Source organism: Prionailurus bengalensis, chromosome A2 (assembly GCF_016509475.1).
Source record: "Prionailurus bengalensis isolate Pbe53 chromosome A2, Fcat_Pben_1.1_paternal_pri, whole genome shotgun sequence".
NCBI lineage: Eukaryota > Metazoa > Chordata > Mammalia > Carnivora > Felidae > Prionailurus > Prionailurus bengalensis.
In genome coordinates this window covers 68,849,048-68,871,370 of record NC_057348.1, presented here as the reverse complement: position 1 = coordinate 68,871,370, position 22,323 = coordinate 68,849,048, and the positions used below count along the sequence as shown (strand labels likewise).

Sequence of the window (22,323 nt, the reverse complement as noted above, 5' to 3'; positions counted from 1 at the left end):
CCAGCAAGCCTCCCCCCACCCCCCGGATGATGCCAGTGCTGCTGGCTCACAGACCACAGAGCAAGTGGCAGGGACCTGGTCAGTGCTGTGAAGCAGGGATTTCGGCAACAACAGAAATGTTCCATAATCTGTGCTCTTCAGTGGTTGCCGATTGAAATCGAAGCAGATATGTGTGGCTGGCGGCTTCTCTCTTGGTAAGTATGGGTCTGGATCAAGGCTTCATGTGATCAAGCATGAGCACCCCTTGGAAGGCCAGCTCAAACACAGATGGCTCGGCTCTGCCTCCAGCATTCCTACGTAAGTAGGTCTGGGCCGGTGGCTCGGCAGTTTTCATTTCTCACAAACTGCCAGGTAATGCTGCTACCCCAAGTCCACAAACCACATACTGAACAGCACTGTGATAAGTGATAGCTATTACTGGCCTCAGAGTAGGGGTCAAGGAAACCAACCAGGGAAGAAAGGAAGGAGATACAGGAAGGAAAATCAAGATTAGTTGGGTTAAGACAGGCATTTTCTATGTCCAAGAGAGCCATGATCCAGAGCTGTTGTTTAATCCTGGTTTATTAGGTGTTCACACATACCCCATTTCTATCGATGCAAGTCACGGTGGAATTGTTGCTGGTGGCACTCTGAAAGAGGTAAACAAACAAACAAACAAAAGGTAAACAAAAATTTGCTGATCGTACACTTGCATCTTCTCTCCCATTTCCACTGACTGGTGGGTCTCATGGAGGGGATATAACTAAAGGTGCTTAATTTCGTCTTGACCCATTAGCTTTAGAAAACTAGGCTTCATTCTGATTTAATTCTAATCCTTAGTAGACCTAAAAAGGTTATGATCCAGTAGAGGCAATGCAATAAGAGAATTCATACACTTAACTGGTTCATTCTGACATTGGCTTGACCATTGGGTTGAAATTTACTTCTTTGACTCTATGTACGTTCCACTAGATGGGTCTCATTTTCTCTCACTTTCTCTCAACATGTCATTCAAACCAGTGGATACAGCTTGAGAGTAAATGACGTCTCCTACCAGAGAACTCAGGAGGGGGGTCCGGGATGTGGAGGGGCTGTGGAAGAAGCCTTGCTGGGGGATGAGGTACTCATCGGCATCTACAACGTCTTCCATGTCTTCTTCGTCCATCAGGGCGCGGTAAAAATTGGAGTCTGTAGGGCTTGGCAGATGCATTCTCTCATCTCCCTGGTGCAGAGATTGTGAGACAGTTAGTGAAACCCAGAGAGATGCTAGCCCACTTCCTGCCTAGAGGAGGGATCTGTGGTCACAAACAGGGAGGCCTATTTGTTCGCCAATTTAGTTATAACAAAATCACCCTGGTTCTCTGAAGTCTAGCCGCTTCCTTCCCTCCCCTACTGACATTAAGACACTAAAAGTTCTTTGATGTTTTAAAGGCCCTGGATGAGGGGCGCCTGGGTGGGTGTCCCAGTTGGTGAAGCGTCTGACTCTTGATTTTGGCTCAGGTCATGATTTCACGGTTCATGAGATCGAGCCTTGCATTGGGCTCTGCTCTGTCGGCACAGAGCCAGCTTGAGATTCTCTCTCTCTCTCTCTCTCTCTCTCTGCCTGCTTAAGCATGCTCACGCTCTCTCTGTCTCTCTCTGTCTCTCTCTCAAAAATAAATAAATAAACATAAAATAAAAGACCCTGAATAAAATAGAAACAGCATAAGAGGAAGAAGACAGGGGTGAAGCAGCAGCATTTATTGAGTGTTACTATGCTGTTAGGTGCTGTGGTCATTTGTAATAAGAAATTTATCCCTACTCAGGACACAGAACTCTTAGACCCCAGGAATTTCCGAAGTGATGAGAGCTGCAAAGGTGTCTTTTGCTACATTAATGAGTGGCTTTAGGACCACACCCAAGGACTGGAACTATCCGTCTCACCCCTGATGTCTTGGAATGGGGGAGGGGCTGGAGGTTGCATCAGTCCCCATGGTCAGTAATTTAATCAATAATGCCTATTTAATGAAGACTCCATATAAACCCACAGGGACCAGGGTCAGAGAGCTTCAAGGCCAGTGCACACATGGAGATTTGGGGAGAGACACCCAGCTGGTGTCAGAGAACTGCTTGCTTGGAGGTGCGTGGAGACCCCCTCTCCCCCACCCCCCAACACACACCGGAATGCTAAGCAGCACCTTTGGGTGCTATGTGATATATTTTGCATTCATTATTTCACTGACTCAATTAAAACAGCCCTGTGAGTTTGGTTTTAACCTAAAGTGGGAAGTGGAGAGCCAGAGATCTGAAGCCAGATTGGTTGACACCAAGCCCCACTTCTCCATCAGACGGCGCGAAGGGTCTGGCTAACTGAAATGTAAAGGTGACATACGGGAGGGGGTGTGTCTGGGCACTAGACTTTAGAAGGGAATGGCAAATGAACTTGGAGGCACCATACATGCCCTCCTCTTAGTTCAAGGCTTGCTGCAAATGCATTGAGGATTTAAGGACGGGACCTGGGAGACAGGGAGGCCGAGCTGGCCCACGATGCAACACAGTGACATTTGACACCATCAGAGGGACCTCTCCCAGTGGAAGTTCAGACTGTGATCCGGTACCTGGATGACAAGGTAGCGCTGGGGGTCTCGGGCCATTTTGGAGAATTCAATGATCAACTCACGGAATTTCGGGCGACTGTCTGCATCTATCATCCAGCCTGGGGAAGGAATGAGGAAAACAGTACAGTCAGGCCCTGAAAGAAATGGTAGAGATGGCACTGCTTCACGGGGGCATTTATGGTGACCTCTTTGTAGGCAAATAGGTGATGCAGAAACCTAATCTCTGTGATAGACGTTTCTGTCTTGGCAGACGAGCGTTGGTCACAGTTTACAGACCGTGATGACACAGTACGCTTGAATCAGAATGACAGGAGCATCCTCTAATTTTCTATGCCTACTCTTCCTAGAGCCGGAGTGCCGGCATTTTCACCGCAAGTGACCCAGCATCGGGGGCCACACTATTTGTGAACTGCTCTGACTGTAGGCAGCCCCCGGCGTGCAGGCTCTCCGGCAAAGTCCTCCCTGGACGTCCACGCTTGTCTATATTCACTTGGCAGTCTTGCAAGCTGGACACTAGATTCAATTTAGAGAAAGTTAGGGACTTTCTTTAACAGCCTCAGGGTTTGGGAACTTCCCATCCTGGTGCTTTCATTGTCTTACATATTCAGTAACCAAGCACGCAAGCGAGGGGGGTGTTCCCGAGTCTTCCTTAAGACACATGTTAACCTCGCTGGCACATTTGATTACACAACGATCTAAGTCTGGATCAAACAAGCTGGAGGAACGGTTCTCAGCTGGAAGTCCTCGCGTCTCTTGAGGGTTCACATTTACTTTCTATCAGCAGGATGTCAAGCTATTTTTGGACAGACTGCTTATGTGACCTTAGAGGAATCATGTAACCTCTCTGGGCCCCAGCTTCCCCGGCCCAAAGCGAGGAAGTGAGAGTAGCTTACCTCTGTGGTCTGAAGTTCAGAAAGGCAGTAATATTTACATCAACTTGGCCCTATCATACCCCCTGTGCTCCCTTGTTTCATCAGTATAACGTTACCTTCAGAGCCTGCTGAAAGCATGGAATAACAGCATCAATCAAGTTACACACTCTTATTTAGATTAAAATGTGTACTTGCTACACTGCACAAGACCTCACGTTGATCTATTATTTGAAAGGCTGAAGTCAAGACACAAATGTTGACTCTGTTAGCCTCATGTGCTTACTCATTGTCAGGCATTTAAAAACATTCTGTCTCTCTGGTAACGGGCCTCAAAATGCAGAGTGCCTTTTTCATTGAGCAACTCAGAGACTAGAATATTTCGGTGTAATGGCTTCTGGAGGAATTTGATTTTATTTATTTGCTTCCAAACATGGGCACATGCCAGGTCACAGTGCTCAAAGGGTCAAGCAAGTGCTTCCTGAAGAATGTTGGAAGAGGCTGTTTACAGATGTTCCTGGACTTGAGTGCCTGCTGTAAAGATGTGACAATATTTCCTCAGGGAATCAGAGGCCTCGATTTTTTTGGCTAAGGGCAGTGATGCCTTTCTAGTCACAACAAGGGGCTCTGAGTGCCAAGGTCCAGCTAGGCAAGAGTGGATGGCCACAGCAGTCACTCACACTTGACCATGATCATGTAGACATCGATGGTGCATATGGGTGGCTGCGGGAGGCGCTCTCCTTTCTCCAGGATGGTCGAGATCTCACTTGCGGGGATTCCGTCGTAAGGTTTAGACCCAAAGGTCATCAACTCCCAAACGGTGACTCCTGAGAGGATGAAGAGTTGCTTTACAAGTCAATAATAATCACACTGCCTTGTCTTTAGTCATCATTTAAATGTTTCTAACATTTAAAAACCCATGTTCCTGTGGCTTTGGGCCATTTGCTTGAGTGCTAGAAGACTCATTTTACCTTTGGGTAAAGTGGGATAATAACAGCATCTGTCTTAGAAGACAGTTGTGCAGATCAAATGAGATAACACAACGGAAATGTTCAGACAAGGCCAGGCGAATAGTAAGTGGCCAATAAATGGTAAACTTCAGTAACAGCAACAATGACAACACAAGCACCGTAATGACATACATGTTATTATGCAAGGAAGCAGGAGTCACACACTCAGACATCTCCCTTAAACGACTTGGATCTGCGGAAGATGGAGACCTACAGACAGGGTTATATACACTGCACGTTTTAAAATGATAATAAAAACTGGAAACCAGAGAACCCCACAATCTTTTTAACAAACCTAAAAACACCATACCTTTTATTTCAAAAACCCATCAAGCATCATGATTAAAAAAAAAAAAAAAAAGCAAAGCAGTTTTAGAATTGGTGTTTTTCCAGGCCCTCCCTGAGTTCTGGCGATCCTTCCATCTCTGTGCCTCCTCCCTTGACGGAATTCTCTGCTCTAGAAACCTGGACAGCGAAGGAGCACTGGGGAGACTAAGAGAGGAGGCCGGTGGGACTGAGCCCAGGTCCCCGACTGCATGGAGAGGGACAGACACAGGATCCTGGCAGTTTCCTGATAATCCAATTGGTCTGATGACAGACTTTCTTTAGAGCTGGCCTCTAGATACCTATTACCACAGGTCTGCTTGGATCATCCAGAGGCCATCACCAAACTGAATGACCTGAATATGCAACATGCAGGAGTGAAAAATGGAGTAAAGTAATGGTTCAGGGGTAAGAAAGTAGATTCTCTTGTCCTTCCTCACCAGTGTCAATATGGACTGGATGAAAAAATATCTCATCTCCAGATCCATGAAGTCAATGAATTCTCCTATAACTAGGTTTAGACATTGTGTTTAAATATGCACATCGAGGGGTGCCTGGGTGGCTCAGTCGGCCAAGTGTCTGACTTCGGCTCAGGTCATGATCTCATGGTTTGTGAGTTCGAGCCCCGCGTCGGGCTCTGTGCTGACAGCTCGGAGCCTGGAGCCTGCTTCGGATTCTGTGTCTCCCTCTCTCTCTGCTCCTCCCCCACTCGTGCTCTGTCCCTCTGCCTTACTCTCTCTCTCAAAAATAAAGAAACATTAAAATTTAAATGTGCACAATTCCTCTGGGAAGTCAAGGTTTGAGTGGGCCTGAAACATGGCACAAATTCTCTTTTCAACTCCTAAGCATAACACATACATTCCTAATTTATTAAAATATTTTGTCTTGAGTGGGGACTAGAGAGTGGGGTAACAGGATATGTTTTCTAAACTAAAACTTCAGGCTTACGGTTTAACAATTCCAGCGTACTGCCAGGGACAGCAGATCGATCCTAATGGCTGACAGCACATCTTCCGCCGAAATGAAAACCACATGACCGCCATAGTGATGCTGAGTCTCTGATACTGGTTGTAATCATTCAAAGGTATTAAGTCACAGAACTGTAGAGAGTGTTCATCGATTCAACAAATGTGGATCAATTCACGGACTGTGAGTTGGCTCACGCCAGTGGCAAGGACAGAAACTCGGCCACGTGATCCTGGACAAGCCAGACCTGTCGTAATTGTGATCTCACCCACCGTGGTTAGGGGCTCCGGTCTTATTTGGAACATACGTGGAAAACCAAAGAAGGATGATACTCAGAGAAGTAAAAGCCTGCTTTAGTTTAAAGATAGTTTTTGCCTGTTGTCTGGAGAATAGATGAATGTGTGTAGAACAGGAAGAGAAAAGACCCATGGCAACTCTTGCTATGGTGTCACTGAGGGAGGGAGGTGACAATGCGGATGCCTCTGGCCTGGATTCAGGATCAGGAAAAGAAGCATTTCCTCCTATCCCTCTTGGGGAGTAGACATATCTTGGAAATGACTAAACTAACAAGGCATCAGAAGAGCTTTATTTCCTCATCTGGTTCATTCATGGCAGGCAGCCCTGCTCACAGGCATGTGTAAAAATTCACTTGTTCACCCACAAGGATCTCTGTCTTTGTAAAGCTTGCATTCTCAGCAGAAGACAAAGATCCATGAAATTAAAGCACATTTAGAATATTAGGAAGTCAATAGTACTATGAAAAAAAACCACTAAACAGATGATATCCTGAATGATTTGGTTTTGTGATAATAACTAAATTACTCTTGGAAATTTGTTTCAATTTTTCTCTCCCCAAGAACCCATTTCTACGGAGGGGGTGGCCCCTCCGCTTCACCCCCATTGCTTTAATAGTGGAAATAGACGGATAATTCATGGATAAATATATTAGATGAGCTGTTTGGCAGCCTTCCAGCAGATTGCTGGACTTGTGAGGGCTGACTGTGAACAGGTGTGGGTGCCTAGCACAGCAGTCAGTGAAAATGTGCTAGTGACACTTTCTTAAATGGTGAGGCCCTTGTAGGCTCAGGATGTCCTTTGTACAAAGGCAATGAGGCAAGAATGGGAAAGGAGTGTTTGAGAGGAGAGGCACAGGCCTGTGCAGGGCCATGGGGAGATTTGGAGGGGGAAACAGAGAGTCAGGTCCCGATGAGATGTCCTCACTAGAGCCACAAGCAGTAACTATTTCCCTCGCCTACTATTATTATTTTTTTCCCCACAGACACATCCTCACAGTGCACTCTTGTCAAGTCATTCTCTCTGATACACACAGACCACCATTCACTGCAGGAAACAACAGCCACTGAGTTAGTCTGTCACAAGACCTCATTTCTCTACCTGGAAACTCTTCCCCATGAAGCCTCATTTGTCATCTGCCTTTGGTTCACTTGAAATCCATGGCAGGAGGTCAAGTTTGGTTTGATGTCACAGGTACAGGCATTTCCTAAGTCCAAGCTCTCTCTCCCTCCCTTTCCCCCCTCTTGACTAGTTCACTGACATCTCCAGTGACAGGCAGTGTGGTAGTTAGACTCAATTTCCTTTGTCATGTCCTTAGTATAATAGACAGCAACGAGGACACTATTATCAGCCATTGTCTCAAAAGACAGTATTTGGATGACAGAGCATATAATGTAAATCAACAAACGATACAAGCCGGCTTAGTCTCAGTACGCATTCATTAGCATCAAGATTTTGACTCACCATAGCTCCAGACGTCACTTTGGTGGGTGTAAATTCGGTGTAAAATTGATTCCAAAGCCATCCACTTGATAGGCACCTTGGAAGGATGAGAGAAAAAGTAATAAGGTAAACTGTTAGCTTACCTCTGTTGAAAAAAAACTAGATCACATTGGAACAAATTACAAGTGATAAATGTGGGAGAGCCAGGCCACTGTACCCCAGTACCCCAGGAGCAGTGCTCCCCCCGCCAGCGGGAGGAGCAAGTTTAATACCTGGTAGAAAACAGGGCTATTCTGTTGGTCCCCACATGCAGTTTCATAAATGCCTCAGCTGAGGACCTTTGGTCTGTGGGCTCTTCTGGTGAACTGGGTGCACCTGCTGGGGGCTGGGGGCCCTGGTCGTGCACTGTGGTCTTAGCCACCTCATGTTTAGGGGTGTTTGAAGCTGCTTGGAGCCATAGAGGCCAGAATGAAGCTTAAGAGGGGTACAGCCACTTCGGAAATCCTGGGGGACCTGCACCCCTCAGTGCTGGGAGAGAGTCCCACGGAAGACCCTCAAGCCTGTCTGGGAGGAGGGAGCCAACTCTACAAGAGTCACGGAGACCCTCGGGAGCTCTAGAACAGCATGGGGAGTTTTCCATATTTCTAAGATGTCCTCAAGAGCTGTGTGCCACCAAATTGGCTGTAACACTTCCCAGATGCTCCTTTGAAGGGTGCTATATCCTGGAGGAGGAGGCTGAAACCTAACCCTGGCCAATGGTCACCTGAAGACAGAGCTGGCTCACAGTTGTGGCTTTGGCCTCTGGACGTGATAGAACCATCTATACCCACTCTCCCAGCAAATCCTGCTCTCAAAGCAGCGCCTCCAGCCTGCGTGGCCAGAAGACGACCCTGGCTCGACCCAGGTGTCAGGGCAGCTGCTGTGACCTCACCCAGAACTTCTGAGAAGGTCCCCTACATGGGTCAGTTTGCTGGCAAGAAAATGCTTGCTGGTCTACCAGCCAGCTTCTTACTTTGCCTCCTTCCGCGTGGTATTCTTTCTCCTCGGCGCCAAGCAGTTTGGCCAGCCCAAAATCTGTGATCTTGACATGCTGTGGCGTCTTCACCAGGACATTCCTGGCTGCCAGGTCACGGTGCACCAAGCGCCGGTCTTCCAGGTAGTTCATGCCCTGAAACATGGGGCCGTGCGGTGAAGGAACGCACTGGTTAGCCGACTCCCCTGGAGAGCGCAGACCTGGGTTCATACAAAGATGGCAAGGCGCTCCCCTCGGGAGAGCTGGTGCCTGCGCACAGGGATTTGAGGCCATCTTCACACAGGCTCTGAGCTTTCTGCGTCAGGGACTTTGTGTTTGCACCCATCTGTGTGCTTCCCCTGCAGGACACAGTTACTTGCACCTTCAACACTAGTAACCACCTACTAAATTTTTTTTTTAATGGTAATTCATTTTTGAGAGAGAGAGAGAGAGACAGAGTGCAAGCAGGGGAGGGGCAGCGAGTGAGGGAGACACAGAATCCAAAGCAGGCTCCGTGCTCTGAGCTGTCAGCACGGAGCCCGGCATGGGGCTCGAACCCACAAACTGAGCCGAAGTCGGACGCCCAACCGACTGAGCCACCCACGCGCCCCAGTAACTACCTACTAAATAGTGACAGAGCCAGAAGTCTGCTGTAGGGCTGAGACTTGGCTGGACGACTGTCTGGACTCGGGCAACCGCGCCCCCTGCCTGGTGTCCCCTTCCCTGTGCTTAGTTGACCTACGAAGCAGGGAAGGTAAGGGTGCTCACCAGGCTGGGGCAGAGCCCTGCTTCTGGGTGATGTGAAGCCACACTCCCCTCCTGCTTCCCTGGACGACCTGACGGGATTCGCTACCAATAGAGAAGATTGTTTCTTTTTCCAGTTTGATTTTATTTTCATTGCAATCACGTGGATACTGCATCTGCTTTTACAAGGTGGCCCTTCCCACCCCCTCTTTGGGTTGCCGCCCTAATTCTGTTGTAACCAGAGTCACTGCTAAAGCAAAAGAAAGAAAGAATACTTGAGAAGCACCCAGCACATTGCCTGACACCTGAATTCCCAGAAGTGTTACCCCTCAACTCCTGTCCTTGCCCACAGCTTTCTTGGGGTCTGTCGTGCGCACTTCCTGCTGGCAAGTGAGGTCACTTCCGGCCGCTACTCCTCCTTGCTCCATGCCTGCCTGGCTCAGCCAAGCTCCCTGGGACCCTCCCAAGCTCCAACCTGTTGACATGAGCGTGGCAGCTCTCACCTCTGTGCAGGGCCAGTCTGGCAGGTGGGAGAAGCCATTAAGTTCTGCAGACATCTTATGTTGTTTGTCCCACATTCTCTCCCACTTACTCACAAATGTGCCTCTCTCTCTCCAGCCGGGAGAATGGGCCAGGTTTCCAACCTCCTTTACAGCCGACACTCATGAGGTCCCCAGTAAAGACAGGCACAGAAATGCTTATTGAAATGCATGAAATGGAACCAAATGGGCTTCACTGACCCTGCGTTACTCTCTAGCTTTTTTGTAGCTATGGCGGGACTTCCATGTAGGGGCAATGGAAGGGAGTACCTGTAGGTAGGTATGGATTCCCAGATTTTCTGGCAAATTCTTTGCTTCCTTTTGCATGGATGTTAGGTAAACATTATTAGTGAAGTGACATTAAAATTTTTTTATTATTTTTTTTAATGTTTATTTATTTTTGAGAGAGAGACAGAGCGTAAGCAGAGGAGGGACAGACAGAGAGAATCCGAAGCAGGTTCCAGGCTCTAAGCTGTCAGCACAGAGCCCGACGTGGGGCTCGAACCCATGAACTGTGAGATCATGACCTGAGCTGAAGTCGGGCGCTTAACAGACTGAGCCACCCAGGTGCCCCAATTTTTTCTTTCTAGAGCAAAACTAACCCTCATAGGAAAGTAGGATCTTAGGAAGATGCTACCAGTAATTAGTCTTTGCGGGCTATTTTTGAGGGCTTCAATGTTTTTCTTTCCTTGGGAAAAAAATGATTAATTCCCATGTCTCCCTTCTCTGTGGTACTATCTAGAAAGTTCCTGAATGTTTAAGATACTGTTTGACTTAAGTGCCCCCGTTCTAAGATTTCTCAGGTGCTGCATAATAAGGTTAATAGGGCTCACGTCTACTCAAGAGGAAACCAGCAGGCTCTCCCTGGGACAGCGTTTCCAAATTAGGGATTATTATTTAGGAATGGCCTGTGGAGAGTGAGAGGGAAGGAACAGAAGCTGAGAAAACACTTCCAAACAGAAGGCTGACTTACTACACCCTGTCACCTCTCCCCACGACCCCTTCACAGGGGGCTCCATTCATCAGCTTCCTTTTCTCCTTTGGTTCCTGCTTGGTCCTCCTGTCTCTTATACAAGAGTAAGTCCTCTATTAAATATGGTGTACTCTTACCCATTCCAAAAGGGTTAATTGAGCTTGGCCTCTCGCCTGGTTAGCGCAACATGTGCATTCCAGGCTGTATTAGCTCACTTGTTCTCCCTCCTTCCTCCTCTCTCTTGCCCTTGTTTTCTCTTTTTCCTTCCACCCTGCATGGCTTGCGTGCTCATCAGACCTTTCCCTAAGATTTCCTCAGTGGTAGGGATCACGTAGCTATTGCACATTCATATAGTAATGATCACACATTAAGTCCTGACACACGGGAGCCCGTCAATCTTGCCCTATCCCTCTCGCTTTATTTCAAATTTGTGCTCTGAGTTCACAAGATCCCCAAGGGGAGACATTAGAGGGAATTTCCAGCTTCGTCTAACTACCATCTCAAACCTTTCATTCTTCCTACTGGAATGCCTAACAATCTGTGCACTGGACACATTTGCACAAAAGTTGTTGAAAAATGAATGAATGAATGAATGATCAGAGCAGTGGACAGTTGTGAGCACTGATGATGTGCCAGGCATTCCAAATACACCTCCAAAGAAAGCCACTCTGGTGCTGGGGTCCTGGCACCCACATGACCACCTTGAGAGCCGCCCCAGAGGGTCTAGAGGCCGGTCAGACCAAGTGCTCTGGGTCCTTAAGACCACCATTGGGACCCAGACCTAATTTCCTACTGATACTCGCATGCTGGCCCAAAGGCTGCCTCAGATGTCGAAGAAACTCCAAATAAACAAACAAAAAGACCCTCCGGTCTTTAAAGGACCAGAACCACTTTAATAAATTGTGACGTTTTCTCAGAACATCGGTCTTTAGAGAAGCCTTGGGAATGTGGAGGAAAGAGCCGTTTACATCCTCTGGAGCACCAGCTAATCAGCCAGAGAGGTTTAAATCAGAGATGATTTGGGGGCGGCAAGATTAGGCTCATTTGAACTTAGATAAAACTCTATTCATCAAGTCTGTCCCACACTATAGAGGCAGTTTCAAAGACCATCTCAGTGCCCAGCAAAGTTATATTTTAACCAGTCAGCAAAGATAAGAGATGTGATAAGAGCCCATCTACACAGAGAACCACAGGAAGCTGTATCAGCACGGGCTCAGTAGGGCCTCTTTGGGGAGCTCATTTCCTGAAGAGATCCTCTCTTTAATTTAAATCAACATATTTATTTTTGTTAATTACTACAGGACAGCTAGGATGAATTTTGAAATATGAAGGTTATACGGGAATTTGAAGAGCCAGCTTGGAACCTGTATGCACACAAGAGAAGCCCAGGGATATGCTTCACACGGATATTAAGGATTTTTCTGGCATACCACCTACGGAAGAAGAAAGAACTGGGGGTGGTTGAGTTTGACATTTACAGACTCTTTTCCCTGAGGGCTGCAGCATCCTACAACTCTTGGGAGGAGTCCAGAGTGAGAGGCTGGGATCCATTTCTGTTCTATTTCATAAACAGCTATGGGGAGTCCATTGACCCCTGACTTCGTGAGTACGGAAATGGCACAAAGTAGGAAGTAGAGAGGTTGGCAGATGGTTTTGGCAGAGTAAACTCAACAGTATGTTTCACCTACCACTGAGCCCCTACCCAGAAGAGGTAGAAAGTGTCAGAATTTCCAATCCCAGACAGGGCTCGTTTGGCACCAACATCCTACTGTGAGGGGACAGGAGACCAGCCAGGCTCACTGGTCTGTGGGTTCTGCCCTGAGCCATGACAGCAAGTGCAAGAGTACGGAAAATGAAAGCCACGATGAGATATCACCTCACACCTGTCAGAATGGCTAAAATTAACAACTCAGGCAACAACAGATGTTGGCGAGGATGCAGACAAAGAAGAACCCCTTTGCACTGTTGGTAGGAATGCAAACTGGTGTAACCACTGTGGAAAATAGAACAGAAATTCCTCAAAAAATTAAAAATGGAACTAGTCTACAACCCAGCAGTTGCACTACTAGGTATTTATCCAAAGACTACAAAAATGCTGATTTGAAGGAGCACACGCACCCCGATGTTTATAGCAGCACTATCAACAACAGCCGAAGTATGGAAAGAGCCCAAACATCCAACAGCTGATGAATGGATAAAGAAGATGTGGTTTATATATACAATGGAGTTTTACTCGGACATCAAAAGGAGTGAAATCTTGCCATTTGCAACAATGTGGATGGAACTAGAGTGTATTATGCTAAGCGAAATAAGTCAGACAAATATCATATGATTTCACTCATGTGTGAAATTTAAGAAACAAAACAGATGAACATAGGGGAAGGGAAGGAAAAATAAAAACAGAGAAGGAGGCAGGCCATAAAAGACTCTTAACTATAGAGAACAAACTGAGGGTTGCTGGAAGGGAGGTCGGTGGGGGATGGGCTAAATGGATGATGGGCGTTAAGGAGGGCACCTGTTAAGGATGAGTACTGGGTGTTATATGTAAGTGATGAATCACTGGGTTCTACTCCTGAAACTTTATGTTAACTAACTTCACTTTAAATAAATATATTTAAAAAAAAGAGAGAAGAATAAAAAACAGTATGGACTTGGGAGACTGGCTGCCTGGGGCCCAATCCTGATTTTGCTACTTACTAGCTCAAGACCTCGGCAAGTGACTTACACATGCCTGTGCCTCAGTTTCCCCATATGTAAACTGGGCTCCTCAGATGGTTAAATAAGTTAATCCATGTAGAACACTCAGGATGGTGCCCAGTGAAAGCCCTTCATCATCTCCCCCGAACTGCCAAATCCACCCACACTTCTCCCTCCCTTTTGCTGTGAGCTTGAATTAGGCCGCGACTCCTCCACTTTCCCAAAAAGTCTGATCGTGAATAAATTCCCGAGAGGCGCCCTTTGCTTTCTTCATCCGAAGCTGTCTTCTTGGCCCTGCCGTGGCCTCCCCTCCTCCTCTCTAGCTCCGCACCCTGCCCTTCCCTTCCCGCAGCAGCCCAGCTCTCAGAGCCCTGAGCTGCTCTGCATTCCTGACACTGTGGGATGGCCACCTCTCACTGTGTGCTCACTGCCAACAGGCAGGTCAGGCCTCTCACTCACGTCTCCAGCACAGAACTCTCGAGTCTAAGGCACAGGCTGGTGTGCCCATCCCCTGCCCCCCCCCCCCGTCCCCTCCCCACTTTGCCGGACCCCGTGTGTTCTTCATAGCAGCCTGTGAGAGTCTGTCCTCCGTGCACCCAGCTCTCCTGCTCTGACCATTCACTCCCTGCAACACTGCTAGCTGTGTGGCTCCGGTTCCCTCACTGGCTTATAAACTGGGGAGATAAGAAATTTCATCTTATTTATACATCTATTTTACACGATTCCTAATACTGGCACATACACACCCAAGAAATGATGAAATGGAATATCTAAACGTTGGTATTTTGATGCTTTGATATTTTAATAGCACAGTAACTTTTGGCTTTTTAATGACTTCCTGCAAAGCGATCATTTAGGTTGATTAAATGCAACTGTAACCTTTTGTGGAACATTCGAGAATAAGTAAAAAATAATCCAAATAACTGAAATGTCTGGTAACTGGATCTACTGTTTGGCTCTGTTGCTGATCTGTCTTGTTGCCTAGGTGTTTACGGAGGAGGGTGCTTTGCAGGGGAATCAGCTCCTGGAAGTCGTCCTTTCTGAGGACGGAGCAGAGGTCAGTGGTGAATCAGCACCCTTGGGCTGCACCTTGAACCTCACCTTGATGAATCCTGACCTGGAGTGTAGAGGGCGCTGACCTGAGTGGGAAGGCCAGAGCCCAGGCGGGACCAGGAGCCTGTGCATCTGAAGTTCCAGAGAATGGAGTGTCTCTTTGCCACGACACCCTGGTTAGACTAACAGACTGTAGTTCTTTTCTTAGTTCTTCAGCCAGCATGATTTTCATTCTCTCACACCCCTGCTCATCTATTATGACCACAGTAGAGTTTGTCAACGTGGGTTTCATGACGGGGCACCCAGAACCGAACATACGTGGCCTGGAATGTTCCGGCTACATCAGGGTAGAACGAGCACTTCTTTCTCCTCACCTGGACCTGATAACCTGCGAATGGCTCTGCCCATCTTGTCTTCTCCCCCTTTTAGCGGCTCCCAGGCAGTGACGGTTCTGACAAATGTGTGGCCCATGAAAACACCTGGGGCTTCTTCAAATAAACTTACACCACACCAAGTAATCTCGTGTACTTCCAAAATGAAAGCTTTGAACTAACTTTTTAAGTTTGTCCTTATTAAACTGTATCTCACAGCCTGACCTAAGCATGGTTTGGTGCCCATTGAGCTGTGGTCAGAGAATGGCCCTGCAGCCCATGTCTTCCCGAGAGCCTCTGCCGCCTCCTGCCTTCTGTCTTCAAACCCCACTGGGGCCTGATCCCGAGGATCCGTGATGTATGCCAATTCCCTGAAAACTCAACTCCGTGAGATCTTAATCAGGGTTAGGTGATGAGAAAGTTCTTTCGTCCCAAAGGTTTGGGAAAATGACGGATTAAGCACAGTCTGGAGAGCTTGCTTTCCTGCAGGACTTTGCAATAATGTGCGGGACAACGGATACTCTGAGGGGTATTTTCCAAGAGATGGATGATAGGATAATAGGATCTTTCAGATTAGAACATACTATAACATTATTGTGCCATCTGATATATTTTCGGACTTACTAGCTGCCTTATGTAGCCAGAAAGAGTGGATACACTTTCTGAAGCAGCTAAGTCCCAGCAAGTGGGAGCTACCCAGCCTCATGAGCCAGGAGCTTAGGAAACAAAGATCTTTCTGACTAGGGGCAGGTGGCGGTCCTGAGACCGGAGAATAGAATCCATTTTCACCGTGTATGGTGAGGGGCTGTGGCTCTCTTCTGCTCTCCCAGTCCCATCCTGACCAAGTCCCTTCCTCCTTCTCTTTTCTTTTCCTTTTGCCCAGGTGATATAATTTGTCCTCTCAGCAGTTCAGCCAGGAAAATAAACTTGCCTAACAGTGGGCAGCTCTCCATCAATATTGAGAAAACTTCCCAAGAGAGTCCATGCCTTTGTAAATCAATGCAGGACGTTTATAAGTCAATGCATCCCACTTTAAAAATGCCACGAGTTTAGTTTCTGGTCAGCCACTAAGTGTTTCTGGGTGGTTTCAAAAACAGCATTTCATACTTAGATAAAAAGTCACTAACCCAAGAGCAAATTTCTCTCTTCACAACTGAGGAAACCATTATTTTCCTTTCCCTCCGGGACAGGCACTCCATCACTACAGCTATTCAAATAGAGTGGGAAAAGATTTCTCTTCTGAATTAGAGAGAAAATCTATCCCAGACCGCTAACAGCCACCACCTGGAAGAATATCAATGTGAAGTAGAGCTAAACAAAGTACAATAGACAGAATAGTGGATTTCAATTAACGGGCTGAAATTGTGAGTAACGTTATACGGAGAACGATCTTGCAGAACTCTCAGGCCCTGGAAACTCAACTCGGGGACTCTGGTAACTCCTATGACAGGGCCCAGGCAAAGCTGAATTCCTCCTTGCTGTGGCTACCAGCATATTTATGTTTGTGTGGTTTTTTTTTCCATTTTGGTCGGAGAAGCTGGTGTTTAGGGTAAAATACACTTCCAACTTTGTAGACACCAGGGGTCAGGCAGATTGAAACGTAAGGTTGCAAAGGAGAGAGAGGAAAAAAAAAAAAAAAAACCTCACGACTGCGAGAAGATCCGGAAACAGGAGATGCTCTACTAAATGAAAGCGGATGTACAACTGGAGGAAGACAGCATTTCAGCTTAGATTTCACTTGTTGATGCAACAAAACTTAGCCAAAAATACGGGGCAAGAAACGGAGAGAGGGAGCATTTAGTGAGCACCACATGCATGCGGGAACCATGATAGATGCGTCACAGAGGCTAAATGGGGTTGTCGTCGCCACCCGGGAGGACCGATGGCAGAATCTCGTTTACAGCCAAAGAGACTAGGCACAAAAAGACAAGCAACTTGCCGGAGGTCACATGGCTAATAAATGCCACCACTGAGATTTGAATCTACACTCTGCTGACTCGTAAACACAGTTCTGTATTGGACAAAACTTGCTGAGGCTATGTGCCCCATCGCAAGAAATGTCACTTTCGTGGAGCTGGTGGTTGCCATGAGATAATTAGAGAAGAAATGCTCAGTCTCTTGGCACCCTCTGGTGAAGTGGGCCTCATGAATCTGGGAGGAGAAGCCAGCCGTGGATATACAGAGATCTGGACGCTCTGCCCCGGGTAGCGATGCGGCCAGGACACCCACTCTTCCAGGGCTCACCTTCCAGATGGGGCAGGTGGGCACACACTCGAGTGAACAAGTACATAAGCCACATCTTCCCAGGTAGCAAGATGTGCTTAAAAGAAAATAAAGCAAATAAAGCAAGGTACGGAGGGCCATACTCCCAGTTTGTTGCCTTAGATAATCGAGGAAGAAAGCTAAGTGAGAATTTCTGGGTTCAGGAGTCAGTGTATGAGCAGACCTCTAGGAATAATTCTATATTCAGTAAAACCTACTTGGGGCTAACCACCTCTTCCCCCAGATCAGCCACTGCTCCGGACTGAATAGGGTCCCTGAGTTTCATGCTGACCAGGAGCCTCAGAAAGTGACCTGGTTTGTTTGGATACAGGGTGTTGGAGATGTAACCAGGTAAAGGTCTCGGATGAAATCACCCTGGATTTAGGGGTGACAGGTGTCTTTTAAGAGAATGGAAAAGGCAATTTTGACTGAGACATAGAGAAGGAGGCTATGTGAAGACTCAGGCAGAGGTTGGAGGGACACAGCCAGGAGCCTGGGGATGTCTAGAACTACCAAAAAAGGAAAGGCAAGGACAGATTCTTCCCTAGAGCCTTCAGACAGGGCATGGCCCAGCTGGCACCTTGATTTTGGACTGCTGGGCTGCAGAGTCATGACAGGGTGAGTTACCGTTGTGGTAAGCCACCAGTCTGTGACAATTTGTGGCAGCCTCAGGAAACTAAACCAGTCACAGAAATAATGAGCATTTTCATGAAACCACAGCATCGGAGGCATGGCTCCCCACACTTCCAGGGCTGTTCTCTAATAACATGAATAACCCCTCTGCTCTGTGGCCAGGGTATGGCTGGGAGAATGACAGGAACACCAGGCGACTAGAGATGGTGAGAGGAGGAGAGCCCCCCCCCCCCCCCCCCCCCCACTTCCCAGGGTGCTGGGAGCCTCCGGCAGCTGTAGATGGCACCGGAATAAACAGCAACGTGCTGCTCTCTGGTCATCCTGGGAGGTGGCCTCCCACTTGGCCAACGTGGCCCAGAACCCTAGATTCAGGAAAGGAGCCTGCGTTCCCTTGGTGCCGGTGCTCTCAGCAAGAGTCTGTCCTGTGGTATTATGGGCATCCACTGGCTGGCCAGTGCCCCAGACATGTTTTATTTGTCCTATCAGTCACCTCGCACACCTGCTAGGAATTAAGATCAGAACACTGCCGAGTAATTCCACAGGACTGACTACCACCACGACGCGGGGTGATGTGAGCAGGCAGGAACCAAACAACATCTGGTGGAAGACAGGCTTTCTGACTCTGTGGCCCCAGCACACCCCTCCACACCCTGCCGCACTGGGGAGACAGACAATGTCAATGACATACATGCTCAGAAAGGGGCCTGCCCACAAACTCCCCAAATTCAACCCAGTAAAACACTGCCAGGAAAAAACAGAATTTGGCCAGTTGGGTTGCAAATAACTGATGCAGTGCTGGGATCAAGAGAGAGAGGTCTGAGGGGAGCCTGGTCCACTCCATCGGTTCAGTAACCGACTTCGGCTTGGGTCATGATCTCGCGGTTTGTGAGTTCGAGACCCGCAACGAGCTCACTGCTGTCGGCCTGTCAGCACAGAGCGCGCTTCAGATCCTCTGTCCCCTTCTCTCTGCCCCTCCCCACCTCGCACTCTCTCAAAAATAAATAAACATTAAAAAAAAAGGGGGGGGGGAGTTTTGAGATTAAAGTACAAGTCCTTTGGAGGCCAGATGGGTAGTTAAATACCCAGCACATGGCTCTGCTTCTGTCCTCAGCACACAGGTAGGGCCACCTGGCCACTGTCAGAGTTATCTGCCCTCCCTCGCTCTGGATCAGGCCTGTTAACAGAGGAGGGGTGGGCACATGAGAAGTCCCAGTGAAGCAGCAGAAGCACCTGTTCACCTGCCAGGTCTCGCACCCAGCACCTGCCCTTGTCGTCACAGCCACACTGCCATCTGAGTCCCAGTCTCGGCCTCAGCCTCCCTGCTTGCCTTGTTATCAAGTCCCGACTGGGCAGAAGCCACATCTTGACCGTAATAGTCAACACAAAGGACGCCAGAGAAATAAGAGCATTGGCCATCAAATCATACTAACACCTAATAAAGAGAAAATTGTTTAAATGTAGTCATATCATTAGATTTTCAACGTGCAGTGGGACAGGCACTGATTTGATGCCAAAGGCAATCAATTCAACTGAAACCAAAATAAAGGAGAGCGTATGTTGTGTGTCTGGGTACACAAGCACACTCACGCGTGTACCCTTGCGGCAAACTTAGTTGTCCCAGGATGGAGAACCCAATTGTCGATTTTCCAGCTGTCTTTATTTTTTTCCCCTTGCTGTTTTTCTTCGGGGCTCCCACGAATGACCGCATCCTCCCAGGCCATGAGGGACAGGCACCGTGAGCTAAGGCAGCCGCACCTCCTGTTTAGTGGGCATCTCTGCCCTACTTTCGGAGCAGGGCCCTGCTCTGTGCACAACCCCTCTGGGTGGGCTTCCACGTCGACTTACCTTCGCAATCTGCACACACCAGTTGAGCAGGTACTGGGAGCCAATGTTGTCCTTGTGCTCTCGGACATAGTCCAGGAGGCAGCCAAAGGGCATGAGCTGTGTGATGAGCTGGACCGTGGACGTCAGGCAGATGCCCAGGAGGCGGCACACATGGGGATTGTCCACACTGGCCATCACGTAAGCTTCCTGCATGAAGGAGAGGAGAGGAAAGCATTAGAAAGGTCCCCCTATGGTGGCTGACGGGAGAGGCAGGCAGAGCCCTTTCCGGGTAAAAAGAAGCAAAGCGCAAACGTGATTTTGAGTTCCAAAATGTGTACTTGTGGAGGACGGGGCGGCCCATGAAAGATTCAGTGCAACGGACATTTACACTCATGCGAGGTCTACTGCATACATATTAGGCTGTGAAAGGACCCGTGAGTGGAAGACGGGACCCTGAGAGTGTGAAGCAAGGCTTTCCGTCTACAGAGAGACCCACGCAGCATTTGGCAACAGCACACTGAATGAAAACGGAACCCGCTGACGTCTCTGTTCTTAAGACCTCTGTCCGAAGGCCAAAGCTGCTGCACCCTGAAATGTTGTCAGGGCTGCAGAAATCCGTGTCTGGGCCCCTACGCCTTGGTAATGCCTTTCTCGCTGAATGGAGACACGCGTGCAGAGGTATGATGGTGAAAGTTCCCAGCAGAGGTCACACAAGCCTGCAAGTGGCCCCGGAGAGAGACCTCACTTCTCAACAAGGCCAGGTCTCAGCGGGCAATGGTCCACCGCACCACCATGGTCCTGGGAGTAGAGCCAGAGAGGCCCTTCTGGGTGGCTTTGAACCAGACAGAGGGCATTATGTTACAGTGACTGCAGACTCTGTTGGCTGCCCGGGATTCATTTGTTTTTTGTTGATGTTGTTGTTGTTTTAAGTTTTTATGTATTTTTGTGTGTGTGTGTGAGAGAGAGAGAGAGAGAGAGAGAGGAACGTGCGCGAACATGCGAGCATGTGGGGGAGGGGCAGAGAGAGACAGGGGGCAAGACTGAATCCAAAGCAGCCTCCACACCGTCAGCGCAGAGCCTGATGTGGGGCTCGAACCCACGAACTGTGAGATCATAACCTGAGCTGAAACTGAGAGCCAGACACTTAACCGACTGAGCCACCCAGGCGCCCCTGCCCAGGATTCATTTCTCAAGAGAGGGGGGTCGATGCTGCCTCCGTGCCTCAGTCTCAAGATGGGAAACTGCTGTTCTGCAAAGTGCCCCCTCCCTCATTTAACTGGCTGTCACGGCAGAGGCCTTTTGGGACACAGAACTGTGACTACAGACTTTATTTTAACCCTTCTATTCTTGGGTGCAAGAAGCAGGTTTTATTTCCAACTGCACACACAATGGGACCCTCTCTTCTGTCTCACAGCACCCATAAATTCTGTCCTCCCTTCGAACACCTTTAATTCAGATGTGACAGGGACCATATGGCCTGCAACAGAGAGCTCAGAAGTTCTTTCATATATTCCCACCACTCCTGAGGGTGGAATGTGGACTTGGCCCCCAGGAGAAGGGGGATGCTTGGGTGAGAACATCACAGGAGCCAGGGGTGACAGAGGAGACCGAGGACACAGGTCGCTGGGCTGGGGGTGGAGAGCAATACACATACTCCCAAACTCAAACCTGATCACATCATGTTTCTTGCCTTCAGCCTTTCTCCGGCCTCACAGTTCCTGGGCAGCCCCAGGCCTTGAACGTCAGCCCCTCCTCCGGAACCCCCCACCGCCCCTCCTTCCCCTTCTTCCTGCTCTGGGCTCTCTCAACCTCCCTCAGGCCCTCGCCCACAAGAGGGCCTCTGCCTGGAATGTCTTTCCACCTCCTCTTTCCTTCTCTGACTCCTCCTCCGAGGGGCCTTCCCGACTCCCCAGTCTCAAACTCTCTTGGCATCTCGCAGTTTTTCCTTGGGGGGAGCAGGCTCTTCACTGCCTGGGAACTTGCTGGAGATACAAATTCCTGGGCCCCACCCAGGCCTACCCTACCGTGTGAGATGCTGGGAGGTGCGCCCAGCAATCTGTTTGAACAACCCCCCCAGGGGATTCTGAGTGCTCAGGAGCACTAATCATAATCTGCTCTTAAATACTTGTGTGATTCTGAAAATGTCCTCCCTCCCCATCAAGCTCTTTGAGGAAAGGACTACATTCTCAGCTCCCGTCATTTGCCTATTTAGCGCCATGTTTTGTTGGCAAACGCTGTTCATTTGTCGCCTCAATATCCCCTGCATGTACCTGAGGCCTCAGCAAGTGGGGTTAATGCCTTGGTGCGAGGGTGGACATTTATTCCTCTTTTGTCCTTCCAGTGGTACCAAACACCTGTCTAGGCACGTAAGTGCCTCAAAACGGTCAGGACTGAACTACACTGAAATCATACAAAGGCAGAAATTCAAAGCAAATCAGAGACCGTGCCACTCCCATTAACAACAGCAACAAAAATTCCCTTAGCTTTTAACATTCGCTGCCAACGTCTGTGTGGATGCTTTCCTGCAGGCCTAGGCCCTCTCCTTGCAGGGAGAGCTGGGAGAGCTGGTATTTCTTCTGTATTATAAACATCGTATCACAACATTTAAGGGCAGGGTAGACATTTGACACTTATGCACATTCAAACATCGTTTAATCTTGGAGAAGGGCTGTTTATAAAACTTAGAACTGGAGGGTCCTGCAAGTCCCATTTCTTCTGAGGCAGTTACTTGCC

The 22,323-nt window shown here is 48.4% G+C and overlaps 1 protein-coding gene across 1 annotated transcript in view; it reads right to left on the bottom strand.

Annotated features, from left to right (window-relative positions):
- The window catches only part of EGFR (epidermal growth factor receptor), a 212,292-nt gene that overhangs the window by 6,927 nt on the left and 183,042 nt on the right, over positions 1-22,323 (bottom strand). Inside the window, 7 exon segments of the mRNA XM_043588477.1 lie at positions 582-629; positions 1,034-1,201; positions 2,577-2,674; positions 4,126-4,272; positions 7,504-7,579; positions 8,495-8,650; positions 19,612-19,797. Of these exon segments, the coding sequence (XP_043444412.1) occupies positions 582-629; positions 1,034-1,201; positions 2,577-2,674; positions 4,126-4,272; positions 7,504-7,579; positions 8,495-8,650; positions 19,612-19,797 (879 nt within the window).